Source organism: Malurus melanocephalus, unplaced genomic scaffold (genome assembly GCF_030028575.1).
Source record: "Malurus melanocephalus ecotype Western Australia unplaced genomic scaffold, MMel_1.1 scaffold_143, whole genome shotgun sequence".
In the NCBI taxonomy this organism is placed as follows: Eukaryota; Metazoa; Chordata; class Aves; order Passeriformes; family Maluridae; genus Malurus; species Malurus melanocephalus.
In genome coordinates, this window is record NW_026623375.1 from 1,543,076 (window position 1) to 1,559,096 (window position 16,021).

The 16,021-nt window shown below is 50.2% G+C and overlaps 1 protein-coding gene across 1 annotated transcript; it reads right to left on the reverse strand.

Annotated features, from left to right (window-relative positions):
* Positions 1-351: 351 nt before the first annotated feature.
* On the reverse strand, positions 352-10,864 carry CIAO3 (cytosolic iron-sulfur assembly component 3). The gene is made up of 11 exons (XM_057371282.1): positions 10,765-10,864; positions 9,336-9,431; positions 8,264-8,407; positions 7,598-7,730; positions 6,847-6,981; positions 6,439-6,557; positions 5,138-5,267; positions 4,843-4,915; positions 3,678-3,815; positions 2,496-2,653; positions 352-1,907 (listed from the first exon to the last, which is right to left on the reverse strand). Exons 1-11 carry the CDS (start codon positions 10,828-10,830, stop codon positions 1,669-1,671), a joined length of 1,431 nt encoding a protein of 476 aa, XP_057227265.1. The 5' UTR covers positions 10,831-10,864; the 3' UTR covers positions 352-1,668.
* Positions 10,865-16,021: the final 5,157 nt, after the last annotated feature.

Below are 16,021 nucleotides of genomic sequence, written 5' to 3' on the forward strand. Positions count from 1 at the left end.
TGCAGGTGGGGGAGGTACTTTACACCAGTATAATAATTCCTTTATTTTTGTTGAGAAATTTAGAGTTTGATGGCAGCTCCCAGCACTGGAGTAGAGCTGATTTCAGGGATTTTCATGTGTGGACTGTGAACTTCTTTGTTGCCACTGGAGTCTGGTTTGGGGCTTTCCCCCTTGCTACAAACTGGACCAAGGTTTTCTTTTTTCCTTTTATTAAGTTATAGTTGGGATTTACTCTCCTCTGTGGAAGGGGAARGATTTATCCTGCAAAAGCTCCCTTGGCACCATGGCCTGGATTCCTCAGTTTACATGAAATGCTGGRGTTGTGGATGTCACCTGGGTGTTCCTTTGGAATTTTGTTTATCCTGGGAGCAGGAATGCTCCTGTGAACTGGCCCTGAGCCTGCTCCACAGCTCAAAGCCAGGAGAAATTCCAGCTGTTCCTGGTGCCAGGGCAGGAAGAGCCACCCAGAATGCCCAGAGCAGGAATGTCCTGGGTGCCTCCAGTGACCTGTGTGTGTGGGTGACCTGGGAACTGGAGAAGGGACAAAATGTAGTGCTTTGATTATTTAATTTCCAGCTAATTTCGCTTAATTATTGTGCATTTCTGGGCTGATGTGCATGTGCTCAGCAGACACTGTTCTCTGCACTGATCTGTGCTCTCAGCATTCCAGGCTGGAGCCTCTCCCTGTCCAGGTTTTTTTCTGGTTCAGCCAAACCCCGGGTGTTACAAATTCCTGCATGGAAAAGGGAATTCACTGGAAGCACCGATTTTGCTCCTCAGGAGGGTGGGGAGGGGGGAGCAGGGGAAGATTTTATGCCTTAGAACACTGTGAGGTCATTAATGATCAGCAACACCTGAAAAATGGGAAGCTTTTAATTAAAAACATGAAAATCATCACTGACACTGTGGATTCATTGGAATAAAGTGCAGAGGAGGCTTTGGTTCCTGGCAGCCCAAGGTCAGGAATTATTTTATCATCGTTTAAGGATGTTATCCATTGGTAACTGCAAGTTTTGTCTGGATTTGGGGATATTATCCCTTATCAGTAAGTGGCTGTGGAGGATGGGTAAGTGTGACAATTCCATGACTCCCTATTGTTTATTTAGGAAAAAATGAGAGAGATGTAACTGCCCTTGGTATAAATTATTATAATTTAAGGAAAAGCAATCACAAGGTTTTCCTCCAGCATTCACTCCAGTCCCATTCCAGGCACTAATCCTGCCCCAGGGCTGGATCCCAGGCCCTGCAGGGCAGTGAAATATAGGAACTCCAGGCCTCCTGAGCCCATTTCCCATGGAATGAGGATATTCCAGCAGAGGCAGCCATGAACCTYGAGTGCTGTGCCTGGGTGAGGAGCACTGGGGTGTAGCACAAAGCTCAGCCTGGAGATGAGCTTGAAATCCTGGAATTCCTCAGTTCTGGCAGGAATTGGGCAGTGCARGGTCAGTCCTTCCAGCCTGGGATGCATTTCTGCCTCTCTTGGTGCATTTCCTGTCACGAGTTTGGGGTTTATTCCCAWCCCTTCATCCTGAGGCTGAAGGGATGAGCACTGCCAGTCTGCACACACATTCCCAGAGGCAGGAATTGCACAGAACTCCAGCTGCCCTGGGAGAATCCTCCCTGGGAGTTCAGAAGGCACTGAGTGTCAGTCTCTGGGCCAGACAGCCTTTACCACTTGATGTTCAGTGCTGTGCTTGCCTTCTCCACAGCGTGGTATTCCGTGTGCAGCACTTCCAGAGCCTTCTCTGAGCTCCAGCCTCCCAGCCAGTGCTCGTAGAGTTCCCCCACAGCTGGGTTTTCCTCTGGAATCTCAGTTTTGAGGGATTCATACAACCTCTCCACCTGCTGCAGCTCCTCCTTGCTGGATTCTCCCGCCAGCTTGATCTGCCCTCCTCCATTCAAACAGCCTGAGGGAAAAAGAGGGATAAAGAATTTGGGCTTCAGCAKGAAAAACATCCGAAAAATTGAAGTTGATTTATTCTGGCCGTGCAAACAGCTGCAGGAGTGAAAACAGCTCAGGAATTGAGGTTCACTCCCAGTTATCTCSCAGCAGCAGGGCCACAGGGCAGGGAGATCCTGTGCCAGCTCCAGCTGGGAACCTGCCAGAGCTGCAGCTCTTATCTCCTGCCTCCAGAACGAAGCCAGAGCCAGGTGAATCCAGCCCCGGAGGCTCAGCTGAAGGGAAGGGAAAAGTGCCTGGGATCTGTTCTGGGAGCTGTGTGGGTCCTCGGGAAGGAGCAGCTCTGAGAGCCAGGAATGGCCCCACAGCACCAGCCCAGGCTGCTGGAGAGAGCAAGCAGGAAAAGGAAACAAAATGGAAAATAGGATAAAACAGGTAGGAAGTGGCTTTCTTCACCAGCCACAGCAGCATTTTCTAAAAGTGTAATGGTCAGGTTTGGGCAATTTTAGGGGAAAAGACCCCCCATTTTTCTTGCCTTGAAGCCGAATTCCCTGGATTCCTGGCAGGCTGGGATGTGCTCCCTGAGCAGCCTCACCTGAGGGACAGGCCATGACCTCCACGTAGTGATAGGGGCACTTCCCTCGCTTCARCTTCTGCACCAGGTTCTGGATGTTYCTAAATCCATAGGCCAGAGCAAACTGGAGCAGGACCACTCCATCCTTCTCCAGGGTCACCTCCTGGAAGTCCTTGTTCCTGAGGAAGCAGAGCAGAGGAAATGTCTTCTCCAAATGAATTTCTATTTTAAACTTCAAAGGGCCCTGTGCTAAACCCAAATTCTTGGTGAATCTCATTTAAGAGCTGTCCTAGTTCTGGGCCATCCCAAGAAAACATGMAGGAATTCCTTCCAGAGCCTTCTCCAGGGTTGTTTGGGCAACCAGGGCAGGGCTTGCTGAAGGACACCTGTGCTGGAGAAATCCTTAAAAGCTMAGCAAATGGAGCCTTTCCCTGTCCGACTTCGTGAGTTCCTTCAGCCAACATTCACAGAGACCCTGAGTGGATTTTTAACTCCTACTGRATCATAAAATATGGGAACAAACCCYGGTTGAAGGATTCCAGACTYCTAAGGTTAGCAGGAATGCCTGTTCTGGAAAAAAATAATTTGATTTTTATCAAGTATTTCATATTGGGACTGTTTTTTCTGCTTCCTCAACCAGGGMATCCTAAACATAAATGTTGCTCATTAGGAATAGAATTAATTCTAAAGGATACATTAAATTATAACTGGGAAGCCAGAAGGAATCTCAGGTGGATGAGCCTCAGTGCCCAAACCCAGGTGATTTATTTTCTATTTCACTATAGTTAAATAGAGCCCCAGASCCCTCCCACAAGGTTTCCTCTTCTGGGATCAATAATTAGTGACAAATCTGCTTTATTGGCCTGATCCAAGGTGAGGAATCCCAGCTCCATGAGAGTTCTGCCTTCTCAATTATTCGAAAAACTGTTTGTGGCTTGACAGTAGGAAAATCCATCAGGCCAAGCTCTGGTGTGTGGGTGGGGAAGGGGCTGGAATTCTCCCTGGGAAAAGCTGTGTGGAATTGGCTGATTCATTGCTCAGCAACTGGGGGAGGGAGAAGCYGATTCTCAAGCCTGAAAGTGAAATATTTAACATTGCAAAGGATGTTAAATTTGTAAAGAATTGCAAAGGAAGTTTCAGGCCACCAGCAAGGAGAGAATTCCAGAAAAAAAAAGTTTGGAAAAAGGGTTTTGAGGTTCTTACTTGAGAGGTTTGTACTCGATGGTGTCCACGTGGATTCCGAAGAGCTCCTTGGCTGCGTGCCGGTAAATGTGCTCCAGGTACCCCCCTGAGCCTCCTCCAGAGTGGGTGCTGAGCTCCTCTGCTGCAGCACTGCTCAGCCTGGCCAGGGAGACAGCAGCAGCTTTAGGGGAATTCGGGGGAAACCCAAGCTCCAGGGGCTGAGGAATGATGGAAGCAGCCAAATAGCAGCTCCTGCTGAGCTCCAGCTTCTCCCTTTCTCCTGGGAATTATTTACAGCTCCAGAGGCAGACAGGATCAGCCTCCTGGTGCCCAGTGGGAATTGTCACCTGTCACAGCGTGCCCCAAGAGGCTGTGGATGTCCCATCCCTRTAAGAGGCCAAGGCCAGGCTGGATGGGGCTTAGAGCCACCTGGGATAGCAGAAAGTGTTGGGGTTGGACCCGAATGATTTAAGATCCTTCCCCCCCAAACCATTCCAGGATTCCACGATTCTACAGTTAATCATCCTAGAAATGCAGAGAGGTGCTGCTCAGGAATCCTTCAGTCCATGATGTGCCAAGAGCTCTGGAGATGTTCCTCCTGCCCCCAAGGAAAGGCAGCTCTGGGTGCTCTGTGCAGAGCTAGTCCTGGTGTCATCTTTGCCCTGGTGTCACCTCAGCCCATAAAATGGGATTCCATGTTCCCACATCACCCCAGTCTGGGCAGCTGTCCCTTGACCAGATGTCCCTTTTCAGTTAAACAACCCCAATCTCATCTGGYTTGCATGTCTTGAATGTCATTTTTAATAAGAGATGAACTGAGTGACCTAAATATTTGTTATTTCTGCTTTAATTCTGGGATCTTTACAGCAGCTCTGATAATGAGGAGCATGCCAGGAACAGCTTTTGCTTCAGGAAATTTTTATCACTGGGACRGATTCTTACACTTCCCAAAGCCTGCAGCGGGCTTTTGTGGGATTAAAGGAACTGGAATCAGTCACTGTCCTATAGAAATTCACCATATTCTGTACATTAAATATTTTAACTCCCGATTATATTGGGTCAAGTGGCACAAGAAACCAAACCAAGTGCAAACTCACTTGTGTAGAACAGCAGGAAAAGGCAAATTCTGAACTCTCCACATCCTGRAGGAAAGAGAACCCGACTGAAATGGGATTTTTGTTCTTACATGGTATCCAGGGGAGCAGGATCTACATCTGACAGGGACACTCCTTCTTGTTCCAACAGCTTCAGCACTTCTCCTAAAGCAGAACCAGGCACAGTGAATTCTCATTTTGGGGATAGAGGAAAACAAACCCCACAGAGCAGTCCCTAAACTACACAAGGGCATGATCTGCACTATTAAAATGTAAACATATATCCATATCCAACTTCTGTCARAAACTAAGGGTTATTAAAGCTAGGGAATGCTTTGGGGCTCCCAGRATGAGCTGGAATTGGGAATCTCCTGTGGCTCTGCTCACCTGTGGTGATGACACAATCCACATCCCTGGTTTGGTACTTCTGGTTGAAAAARTCTGGCCTGGAGGCCTCCAGCTTTTTGTCATAACAGGGCATCACCGTGACGTGGTAGATCCTGTCAGGGGKTAGGTGCTGCAAGAGAGGCAAGAGAGGCAAGGCTGGAGCAGCCAAAATCCCCCATCCTGAGGAAGGGGAATTCCAGCTGCAAGGAGAGTGGTGAAAATAATGCCACAATGCCCCTGGACTAACCCCTGCTGTTACTAAATATTTCAATATTTCTATACTTATATTTATATGTATTTATACTTATATTTATATGTATTTATATCCTTATACATCAATGCAGTTATTTCTCTCCTAGGAGGCAATTCCAGCTGTAGGCAGAGTCAGCAGCTCTGGTCCTTTACAGCTCTCATGGAATCTTGGAATGGGTTGGGATGGAAGGGACCTTCCATTTTTCCTGAGGCTCCTTTCAGCTCCTGGAAGTTTCCCCCACTCTAGTGCAAAGATCCAAGATCAGGCAGAGAAGTCAATCCTTAATTAAATCATTAGGGAATAAACTTCCTCCCTGCTCCCAAAACTCAGCCCTTGATCAGCAACCTGGACACAATCTGGAATCCCACAAAAACTTTGGGATCATCCAAGAAGCAAACACAGGCGAAGGAAACGAGTCACTGACTCCAAGTTTCAGTCTCTTGTGCCAAAAGAAGCTGCCAAATTTTGTCCCAAATCTGCAGCTGTCAGCATCTGCCTCGTGCAAGTGTTAAAGCACAGCTCATCAGCAGCCAAGAAACCCCACAATAACCCAGCCTGGGTGCTGCAGCTCCTTCCTGGCCAAATCCAGCCTAATTGTTTRAACTCCAGCCTGTGGATGTCCAGCTCACATCTGGAAAGGTTCCAGAGGTTACTAAAGGTTCTAGAGGTTAAAGGTTCCAGACTAAGGACAGGAACAGAGCATCAGGAATGAGTGAGCATTTTTTGACAAGCCATGATCTGCACGTAAGCTCTGACTGAGGCCTCGGCTTGGGCCCAGTTATTTGGGGTTATTCACCAGCTTTAAACAACAGGAGCACAATGACACTGATAAAAACGGTTCCCCAGCTTTCCCAAACAATTCAGAGGCTTTAATTAGCCCGTGCTTAGAGTTATGCCCTAGTTACTACTCATTAGYTAAAACAGACGTTTCTGCAAGGCAATGTTGACCCTCAAACACGTATAACACATAGCCAAAAATAAAAAATAGCAGCCTTAAGTGTCCCATTTGAGGAGCTTTGCAGTAAGAAGAGCATTTGTAGACCTTTACCTGCTGCTCTGCAAAGTAGCCTTTAACCAAGGAGCCCATGACCTGCTGGGGAGATTTGGTGGTGCTGATGTAGGGAATGATGAAGCTGCCGTGGGTTTTCTCTGCGTAGCAGATCCAGCCTGGAAGGAACAGCAGCAAATTCAACTAAAAAATCTGCAGCAGGCCTTCACTCTGCCCATTCTCCCCCAAAACCCAGGTTTAGTGTCCATTARTATTAATTTTCAGCCTCAGTTCAGCACAAAGAGCAAAGGACATGTAACAACAACTTCATTTCAGAAATGTACCATCACTGCTTTAACACCAAGGTCTCTGTGCTGTAAGAGAATAATCCTGCAGGTAAAAACATCCATTTACACTTCTCTGAGCAGCTGCTGTGTTTTTTTATTCCAGTTCTAATCAAAGCCATACCTGGGCAGGCAGAAGCCAGCATYGGCAGAGCCTTTTTGTCCTCGGATTGTTTCTGGAAGCGTTTCACAAACTCTCGCTGGCTCTCCAGGAGGCTGAAGTTTCTGGAGAAAGTTGTGTCAAACACGTAGTGCACACCTAGGCAGGGCAGCAGCTGGGTGAAAATCCACAAGATGCAGCAAAATACAACAAAAAAACCCCTTCCACCTAAACCAGCGTCAAACTTAGCTACAGGTACCAAGCCCTGCAATTGAGAAGGGGCCTTTTTCAGCATAGTAAGGGCAGCAAAAGTGACAGAAAAGGTGCAAATCTAAAATTTAAAGTTATTTTAAATGGTTCTTTACAGGTTTGAGAGAAACACAGAATGGTGTGGGTTGGAAAGGACCTTAAAAATCATCCAGTTCCATGGGTAGGGATACCTTCCACTGTCCCAGGGTGCTCCCAGCCCTGTCCAGCCTGGCCTTGGACACTTCCAGGTATCCAGGGGCAGCCACAGCTTCTCTGGGCACAATTCCTTCCCAATATCCCATCTAACCCCATCCTCTGGCAGTTTAAATCCATTTCCTTGTCCTGTCACTATCTGTGCTTGTAAGAAGTCCCTCTCCCTCCTTTTTCCAAGCTTTCCTTCCTCACTCCAAGTTCATTACATGACTGAAGTCGTGCAGAGTTTGCAATTCCCGTGGGGGTTGAAGCCCATGGACTCCATGCTGCCCACTCAGCCCAGAGCTCCCTCAAAACACAATTCCACACTTGCCTAAACCCTTCAGGAACGTGGTCAGCTTCTTGGCAGTCTCCAGAACGCCCATTTTGCACCTGGCAGCCAGGGAAGCTCTGGATTGGGGTGACACAGAAACCACCACCAGTTTCTGCTCGTTTGCAGCAGCAGCCTGAGGTGAAACCAAACAAACCCAACGTGAACGGGGCACAGGCAGAGCTGCCAGCATCCCAAAACCTCACCAGTGACCTCTGGAGTCAGAAATGTACACAGAGCCCTTCCAAACTTGTTAAAAATAAGGAAAAAACTGCAACGGTTTATTTATATCCTTATACTTCAATTAAATTATTTCTCTCCTAGAAGGCCATTCCAGTGTCAGCAGCTCTGGTCCTTTACAGCTCTCATGGAATCCTGGAATGGTTTGGGGTGGAAGGGACCTCAAAGCTCATCCAGTGCTTCCACCTTCCACCATCCCAGCCTGGCCTTGGGCACTCCCAGGGATCCAGGGGCAGCCACAGYTTCTCTGGGAATTCCAACCCAGCCCTTCCCCACCGTCCCAGGGAACAATTCCTTCCCAATATCCCTATCAATATCCTATCTCAATATCCATGCAAAGCAGCAAGAACAGCCTGAGATCCTGCAGGGCTCTGAAATTCCCATTTCCTGTGGATTTTGCCCCATTCCTGCAGAGGTGAAGGGACCCACCTTGTTGAGAGCCAGCACTTTGCAGAGCTCCCCGTGGCTCTGCTGGCTGACCAGAACACTCTCAGCTGAGGTGATGCAGCCACTGCAGGCCAGGCAATCGTTCAGGGTGATTTTAGCCTTTTCCAGCTTCTGGGCTTCCCCATCCTACAAGGAAACAGAGCAGGATCAGTTCTGATCTCAGCACAGAGTTTTAGGAGCAGCTTCCCCACCTTCAATACAAATAATATTGAAGATGTTGATCTTTTTATGCCCTTGGTTTACCATTTTAAAAGATCTTTGTTTTTAGGGACAATAAGACACCTGAAGTTTGCTGCTTTGAATGGGATTATTTGGCACAGAGATGAGAAATTACATCCCAGACCAACTTCATCCCAGACAGTGGAAAGGAATATTTTGCCTTATATCTATCCTGAATAAATTTGTTTTCCCAAGAGATTCTCCTCTAATCATCACTACTCAATAAAGCCAGAAACAGACCAGGAAATGAGCCACTATTAATTTTAAAATAAGAAACCAGACTCCTTTGGAAGTGCTGTATTCACTTTTTTTAAAGTAAAAAACTGCCTAAAGTTCAAAATTCCATTCCTAGAGGAATTCCCAGCTTGGTTAACAGAGAAATACCATTTTTTTTGGTGAAAACAGGAAAAAACTCAGCCTGAATTTTGGAAGCAGGAGGTTCTGCAAGCTTTTAAAGAAATAATTTGAGATATTATTAAAAAAGAAATGACAGCAAGATTTATTACAAATATCTTGATTAAATCTCTCTGAGTGAGCACAGAAAACATTCCCACAAACAACCTGGAACTGCCAATCTTTAAATATTTATAAAATAAATTAACTTTGCAGCTTATCTGAAAACCATCACTAATTAATGTCAGTGTTTCAGGTCATAAAAGTGGCAGAAAATTGGAATTATTGCTTATAAATTGAAAAGAAAAAAAAATACAAGAATGCTGACAGCAGCACCTTGTTTCTCTCTGAGGTATTAAACAAATGTAGATTATTCAATAKTTAAAATACATTCATTTTTCCTGGGTTTTTTACACCCTGCTGAACRAAAGACCCCACGTACCTGATCGACCTGGAAATAGCTTCCATCGGCTTCGATTTTGATCTTTGCTGCTGCTTTTCCAGGCTTTTTGTCCACTTTTACAGGCTTGATGCATTCCTGAAAGAGMAGCAAAGCCTGGCAGTGAGGAGCTGAGCGAGGAAGAGGCAGATTTAACAGAAATAAAGGGATCAAACACCAGTTCTGCAGTGACTCTGGCTCCCCCCCTTCAAACCGGCTGGATTTTCTTACACTTTCTTTCAGCACTGCAAGAAAAAATGCCAAAGCAAAGCCTTCTCACCCCTTTTTTACAGAAAGAACATTTTTCCAGCATCATCCCAGACCCTGAGGATAATTCTGCTGCTCCTTCTGAAGAACTGAGCTCTGGTTTTGAAGGGAACAGAGCTGGGAACAGAGCCCGGCCAGCCCCTTCCTCCTCCCCGGAATCTGGGAGCAATCCTGGGCTGCAGATCGCAGCCTGTGGAAGTGTGGGCAGGGCACAAGGCGTGCCCGGTGCCACCGAGGGTTTATTCTGTGACAAAAGGGTCTCTGAGGAGCTCAGCTGAGCTGCTGCCACTTTGCTCTGCTGTCCCAGCACAAGCCCCAWGAGTTTTCCTGCATTTTGTGCCGATTTTTTTTTTTGTTCAGGCGCCCCGTGACTCCTTGTCCTACTTCTTCTTTGCCTTTCGCCGTGCTTCCTCTGCCAGCTGCAGGTTTTCCCCCTAAATTCATCCGTATTTATTACATTTTGCAGGATTCAGAGCCTTGCAGGAACAACTCATTTTGATTCTTCACTTGAAACACGAAAGCAGAGCACATTATTTACGTGAAAAATTCCCTTGGAAACCCAAGTCCTACACGGAGAATTAACAGGATTTGCTATTCCCCGTTCCACTGATCTCTGAATTCCCCGTTCCACTGATCTCTGAAATTTATAATACATATAAATTTCAGCTCGGTTTTTCTGCCGGATTTGTCAGCGAATACACTTAGGATTAATATTTTGCATTTYCCCAGTGATTGTAGCCTCTGGAAGAAGGAGAATTGATGCCGCCTCGCTGCTCATTCCCTCCTGAAAACGCTGTGCATTCCCTTCTATGCCCTGCGGGCGAGGAATCCAGCTCAGGCTTAAACTTTTACCGGCGAGGATCCAGTTTAACATCACACAGGTGGCTTTCGCGATCGGGATGGGGATGATGCGCTGCTGCTCCAAGATTTCGGGCTCTTCTGGTGGAAGAGACAGCGCGAAATCCTCACTTTTATCCCTTTTCCCACTCCCAGCAGCAGCAGCAGGAGCCGTGAGGGGCTGGGCACGGTCCCCGTGCGGTGACAGGACCAAGGGCAATGACAGASGAAGGTGCCCCCCACCCCGCCGCCTCGGGCAAGGCTTGGCAGCCTCGTGAGCCCCCATTCCCGGGAGTCCCCAGCCCTGTCACCCCCGTCCCGGCCCCACCTGTGAGGGCGCGATGAAATCGTCGAGATCCGTGAGCTGCAGCACCCCGCTGAACCGGGCCGCCATCGCCGCCGCAAAGCGCGCCGCCACACCGCCGTACAACGAGAATGCCACACCGCCGCAAAGCGCGCCGCCACACCGTCGTGCAACGAGACTGCCACACCGCCGCAAAGCGAGCCGACACACCGTCGTACGAGAGTGCCACACCGCCGCAAAGCGCGCCGCCACACCGCCGTACAACGAGACTGCCACACCGCCGCAAAGCGAGGCGCCACACGTCGTAAAATTGTGTATTTTTTTTTTTCTGTAGCTATCAACTTTTTGGAACAAACGAATAATAGATAAGGCCTTTTGCCATTCTAAGCAAATGTAAAAGTGCCAGCACGAGGAGAGTTTGCTGGTGGCTCGTGGTGTGTCAGGAGTGTCCCCAGGGTCCTGCCCTGCTSCGTGGCTGAGCAGGTGGGGCTGGGGCATTGCTGAACCCGTTCCTGCTCTCCGGAGAGGCTGCCCGCTCACCAAACCTTGGCGAATCAGGCATCAGAGCCATCCCCTTTCCTTTTTTAGCRTGTTTGGATTGCAGCTCAGGATGGGCTTGGAGCGTTACCTGTGGGTGGTTTTCAGCTTGAGCAATGCAAATATTACAGAGGAGGGAGAAACCGAGGGAAATCTCTTGTGTAAACGTGCAGGAGGGTACAATGGGCTGGCTGGGGTTTGATTCCAGCCATAAACTGATATTTGATGCTGTTTGGCCTCCTGTTTGTGTTCATTGTCTCGGTGACACCTCCTGTGGGTGCAGAAGGTGCAGTGGGAGGGTTGGGTGGCCAGGGCAGGGTTTGCTCTGCAGTTCCCACGGCACAGGATAAATTGGGATTGGTTTTTAGGGRGGTTGGGGTGTTTGGTGATAGGAAAAGGTCTCTGAAACCCTCGGCTTCCCTCTCTCTGCCTGTGCAGCTTAAAATCCCCCCAAGGGATGGGCTGCTAGCACAGACAGGTGAGAATGGGATCACCGTTCACTGAGGTTTAAAAAATCTTTTAACTTTTTAAAAATCCAGCTGTCCCCCGACCCCTGCCAAAGCCACCACTCAAACCYGTCCTCAAGCTCAGCATTTAAATCCCTCCAGCACTGYGACTCCAYCACTGCCCTGGGCMGCTGTGCCAGGGCTGGACAGCCCTTCTGGTGAGGAAATCTTTATTAATCTCCAATTTAAACTTCCCCTGGCACAACCTGAGGCCATTTCCTCRTGTCCTGTCCCCKGTTCCCTGAGACACTCGGTCTTGCATGAGCTGTGAAACACAAACCTTCACTGTCAGGCTCCGTGACCCCTCTGGCATTTTTAGGTGTGGGCTCAGCGGCACCTTGGAGGCAGAAATGTTTCTTTTCCTGTATTCCCTGCTGGTTACCGAAGGCTTGAGCAAACAGAGTGACACAAGCTCCTTACTGAAGCAAATATTGTCCTGTTTAGAAAAACCCTTCTCCTGGTGACATTTAATGAGTGGCTGCGTCACCAGCACAGCACTGCTGTGACCTGCCACAGATCTGTGCCAGGCTAAGGATCCGTGGATTTGCAGGAAAAGGTGGCAGCTGGAACAGCCCCTAAATCTGGGAACATCTCAGTTCCCCGTTCCTGCTAAAGCTCGCTCCCTCCCTGCCCTGCCATGGCAGAGGATTTCAGAAGAAACCTCAGGATGAGGCTTCCCAAAAATGCATCTCAGTGTCCTAAGGGAGCTGCCAGCACCGAATGTAGCTCGGGGCAAGGCGGCTGCGAGCCGGATCCGCCCTTAATCCCGGGATGAGCAGCGGGGAGCTCTCCTGGGTGACTCCGGGCTTGGGGACAGGGGTGGGGACAGCAGCAGGATCTGCCGTGTCCCCGGGCTCTGCCGTGTCCCCGGGCTCTGCTGGCCTGGGCACCGCTGTCACAGCTCTGCCGTGGGGACACGGTGTGGGGCAGACAAGGTTTGTGTTTCTGCAGACAAAAGGGAGATTTTTCACCCCGACTTTGGGTTATTGGGGGATTTTCCTCGTGTGCCAAGTCCCACTGAGCCTGAGCTGTGTCCTCAGGGTTGAGGAAGGGCYCGGTGCCAGGGATGAGCTGTCATCACGGGCTGGTTTCTGTGGGCTGGGAGCTGTTTATTCCTCGAACCACAGGTGTTTGGCATCCCTCGGGTCCCTTTATCCCCCTCTGTCAGCTCCGGGTGCCGCCCAGGCTCCGGCAGCTCCCGACYCCAGCAGGAAAACCTCYRTYCCTGCCCTCCAGGGAGAGSAGCTTTGYTCTGGGCTGGGATTTGACCTTCACRTCTCCCTTTTTCCTCCTGGTTTTCCCTCCGGAGAGCCGTTTAAAGGCTGCTGTTGTGTCAGTTCCTGCTCCCGAGGGTTGGACAGTGTGGCTGGGATTGTTGTGATTCCCCAGGACTTCCCAAGGTTTAYCTCGCTGTGTCTCCATGGGAGATTYGTTCCTGGATGCACTCACATGATGCAGGGATCTGCTGTGAGGGATGYGAGATAAAGGATGAATTCACTTTCYCTGCCTCCAAACCYTCTTTTTATACCTGGGCTGTGCTGTTCCAGCAGGGCCCTGACAGATTCCTCTTCAAGAGGCAATGAAGAAACAAAAAAAAAACTCCAAGTTTTTGGAAGTGCTTCCAGGAGCCTCCTTTGCCTTTCTGTCCTCTTGGGACAGTGGGATTTTCTTTGCTGCTGTTTGTTTTCAGCCATCAGAAGGATTTTATTTAAATTCCCACAGCCCCTGCAAGGTTTTAATCTTTTAACTGCCCCTTTTGGCTTCTATTCCTCAAGCTTTCTGCTTTTTCCTCTGTTATTCCTGTTCTCAGACCCCTCTGATTCTGGGTGATGTTTGGGGTTAATGCCAGGAGGGCACAGGGATGTTCTGGCGGGTCAGTGGCGATGCCCTGAGGAGTTTGGGTGTGTTTTGACTGGTTTGGGATAAAACCTGAGCCTTCCAGGGGCACAAAGCCCCCATTTGTCCCGGCGGGATGGCACGAGAGGCGCTGGGAACGGGGTGGGTGCTGGGAGGGACTGGGAGAGTTCAGGGAGGGCTCCTGGGGTGGGACTGGGGAGGATTTTGGGGGTGGGACAGAGGATGGTTTTGGGGATGGGAATGGGGAGGATTTCTGGGGTGGGAATGGGGAGGATTTTGGGGATGAGACCGGGGAGGGTTTCTGGGGTGGGACTGAGGAGGATTCCTGGGATGGGAATGGGGACGATTTCGGGGATGGCACTGGGGATGGTTCCTGGGATGGGAATGGGGAGGATTTCTGGGGTGGAAATGGGGAGGGTTTCTGGCGTGGGAATGGGAGGGTTCCTGGGATGGGACTGGGGAGGGTTTCTAGGGTGGAAATGGAGAATATCCCTTTTCCCGTGTCCCGGCTGGCTCAGCACGGCCAGAGCAGCCCCGGCACAGCTCAGGGGCACCGTGGGACACTCGAGCCATGCCCAGCGCTCCCCGTGCCCGGAGGGGGTGGGAAGGCTCTGACTCACCTGGGGCTGTCCCACCCCTGCAGGTGTTCCACGGCCTCTCCTCCCATCCGGGGGAGTGTTGGCGATCCTGATGAGGAATTTGGCTCAGTTTTGGAAAAAGTGGCTGGCAGAGGGAAGGGAGGCAGGGACAGGGCTTGCAGGTCATTATGTTGAGTTTGTTGGTTTGTTCTGGGTGAGCCCCAAAATCCCCTCACAGACCYCTCTGGMAGCTCTGGGRTGGGCTGGGCACTCCTGGACACCTCTCCCAGGGATGCTCCATCCCTGGAATGTCCAAGGCCAGGCTGGASAKGGCTTGGAGCAGCCTGGGAAGGTGGAAGGTGTTGGGGTTGGAACTGGGTGGGCTTTGGTGTCCCTTCCACCCTGGAATATTCYGTGGCTCCACTCTGGCTGCAGAGGCAGAGCCCTGGGTTTTCTCTCATGGAGCCACAGTTTGTCCAGCAGCTTCCCCATCCAGCATTTTCCCATCTGATCCTCCATCATGGAYAGTCTGTTTGGGGAGTTGAGATCCCAAAAGGTGCAGGACCCCAAAGCTTTGCTCTTTAAACCCTGAAGGTTTCCCACCCAGCTACAGGACACCTCCTTTGCTATTCTGTACAAGAGGCTCCTTGCTGTGAACCCCGAGTCTTTGAGCTGCACTAATCACAAAATGATGATGATGATTTTTATGGGTTTGGGTGGCTTAGGATGGGTGGTGGTGAAAGCCACTCTAAYGCTGGGCAGCCTCTGAGTCAGACAAGCTGCATTCATCACTCGCTGCACTAATTCCAGAGGCGCTGATAAGGACACCAAGTGTGGTGGAAAAAGAGGGAGCTGGGGCTGGGGTGTGGCAGTGCTGGGAGGTGACAGTGACACCAGCATGGGTTATTTATGGTCAGGAATGGGCAGGTCCAGGCCTGGCACAGAGCTGGGCTTGGCAGGAACACGTCTGGAGAAGCACCAATAATGTGACCAAAATCTGAGGATGTAAAATTACTCCAGTGTGTCCAAAGGACCASCTCCCAGTCTGACATCCATGTGGTCTGAAATCAGAGAATGGTGGAATATCCTGAGCTGGAAGGGACCACAGGGGTCATCCAGTCCCACTCCTGGCCCTGCACAGACCCTCCAACAATCCCACCCTGTGCATCCCTGGCAGCGCTGTCCAAATGCTCCTGGAGCTCTGGCAGCCTCGGGGCTGGGACCATTCCCTGGGGAGCCTGGGCAGTGCCCAGCACCCTCTGGGGACAGAAGAACCTTTCCCTAATCCCCCACCAAACCCTCCCTGGCACAGCTTCATCCCATTCCACAGCCTGGCTGGCTGACAGAAGAACATCCATGTATTTCTCTTCAGGATTTCCCAGCTGGAGATCACTGGGGTACGCAGAGATTTTCCAGAAATGCCAACATTTCCACCTCATGAAGTAACATTTCCAACATGTCCTGGGTGCCTGGAGAAGATTCTCCTGGAGGAARTTTCTCCCGGAGCAGCTCCATGCCGGGGGCACAGATGGATTTTTGTCACCTCCTGTCCCGCGCAGGGMGGCAGGGAATCGTTCCCGGCTGTACCCTAGGAATGCCAAGCATTAACAAACAGCCCGGGTCTTTGTCCTGCCTCCCGGTTGTGTTCTCAAGGGCTGCTGGGTGTGTCCCGGGCTCCGGACCCATCCCGCACGGGCAGGGATGCCGGGCGGAGGGGCCGGGCCACACCCCGGGCTGCTCTCTGAAAAGGAGCCCGCGATGCCCGGAGCCTGCCTAGCTGGGGAGCAGCGCTCCAGGTGAGTG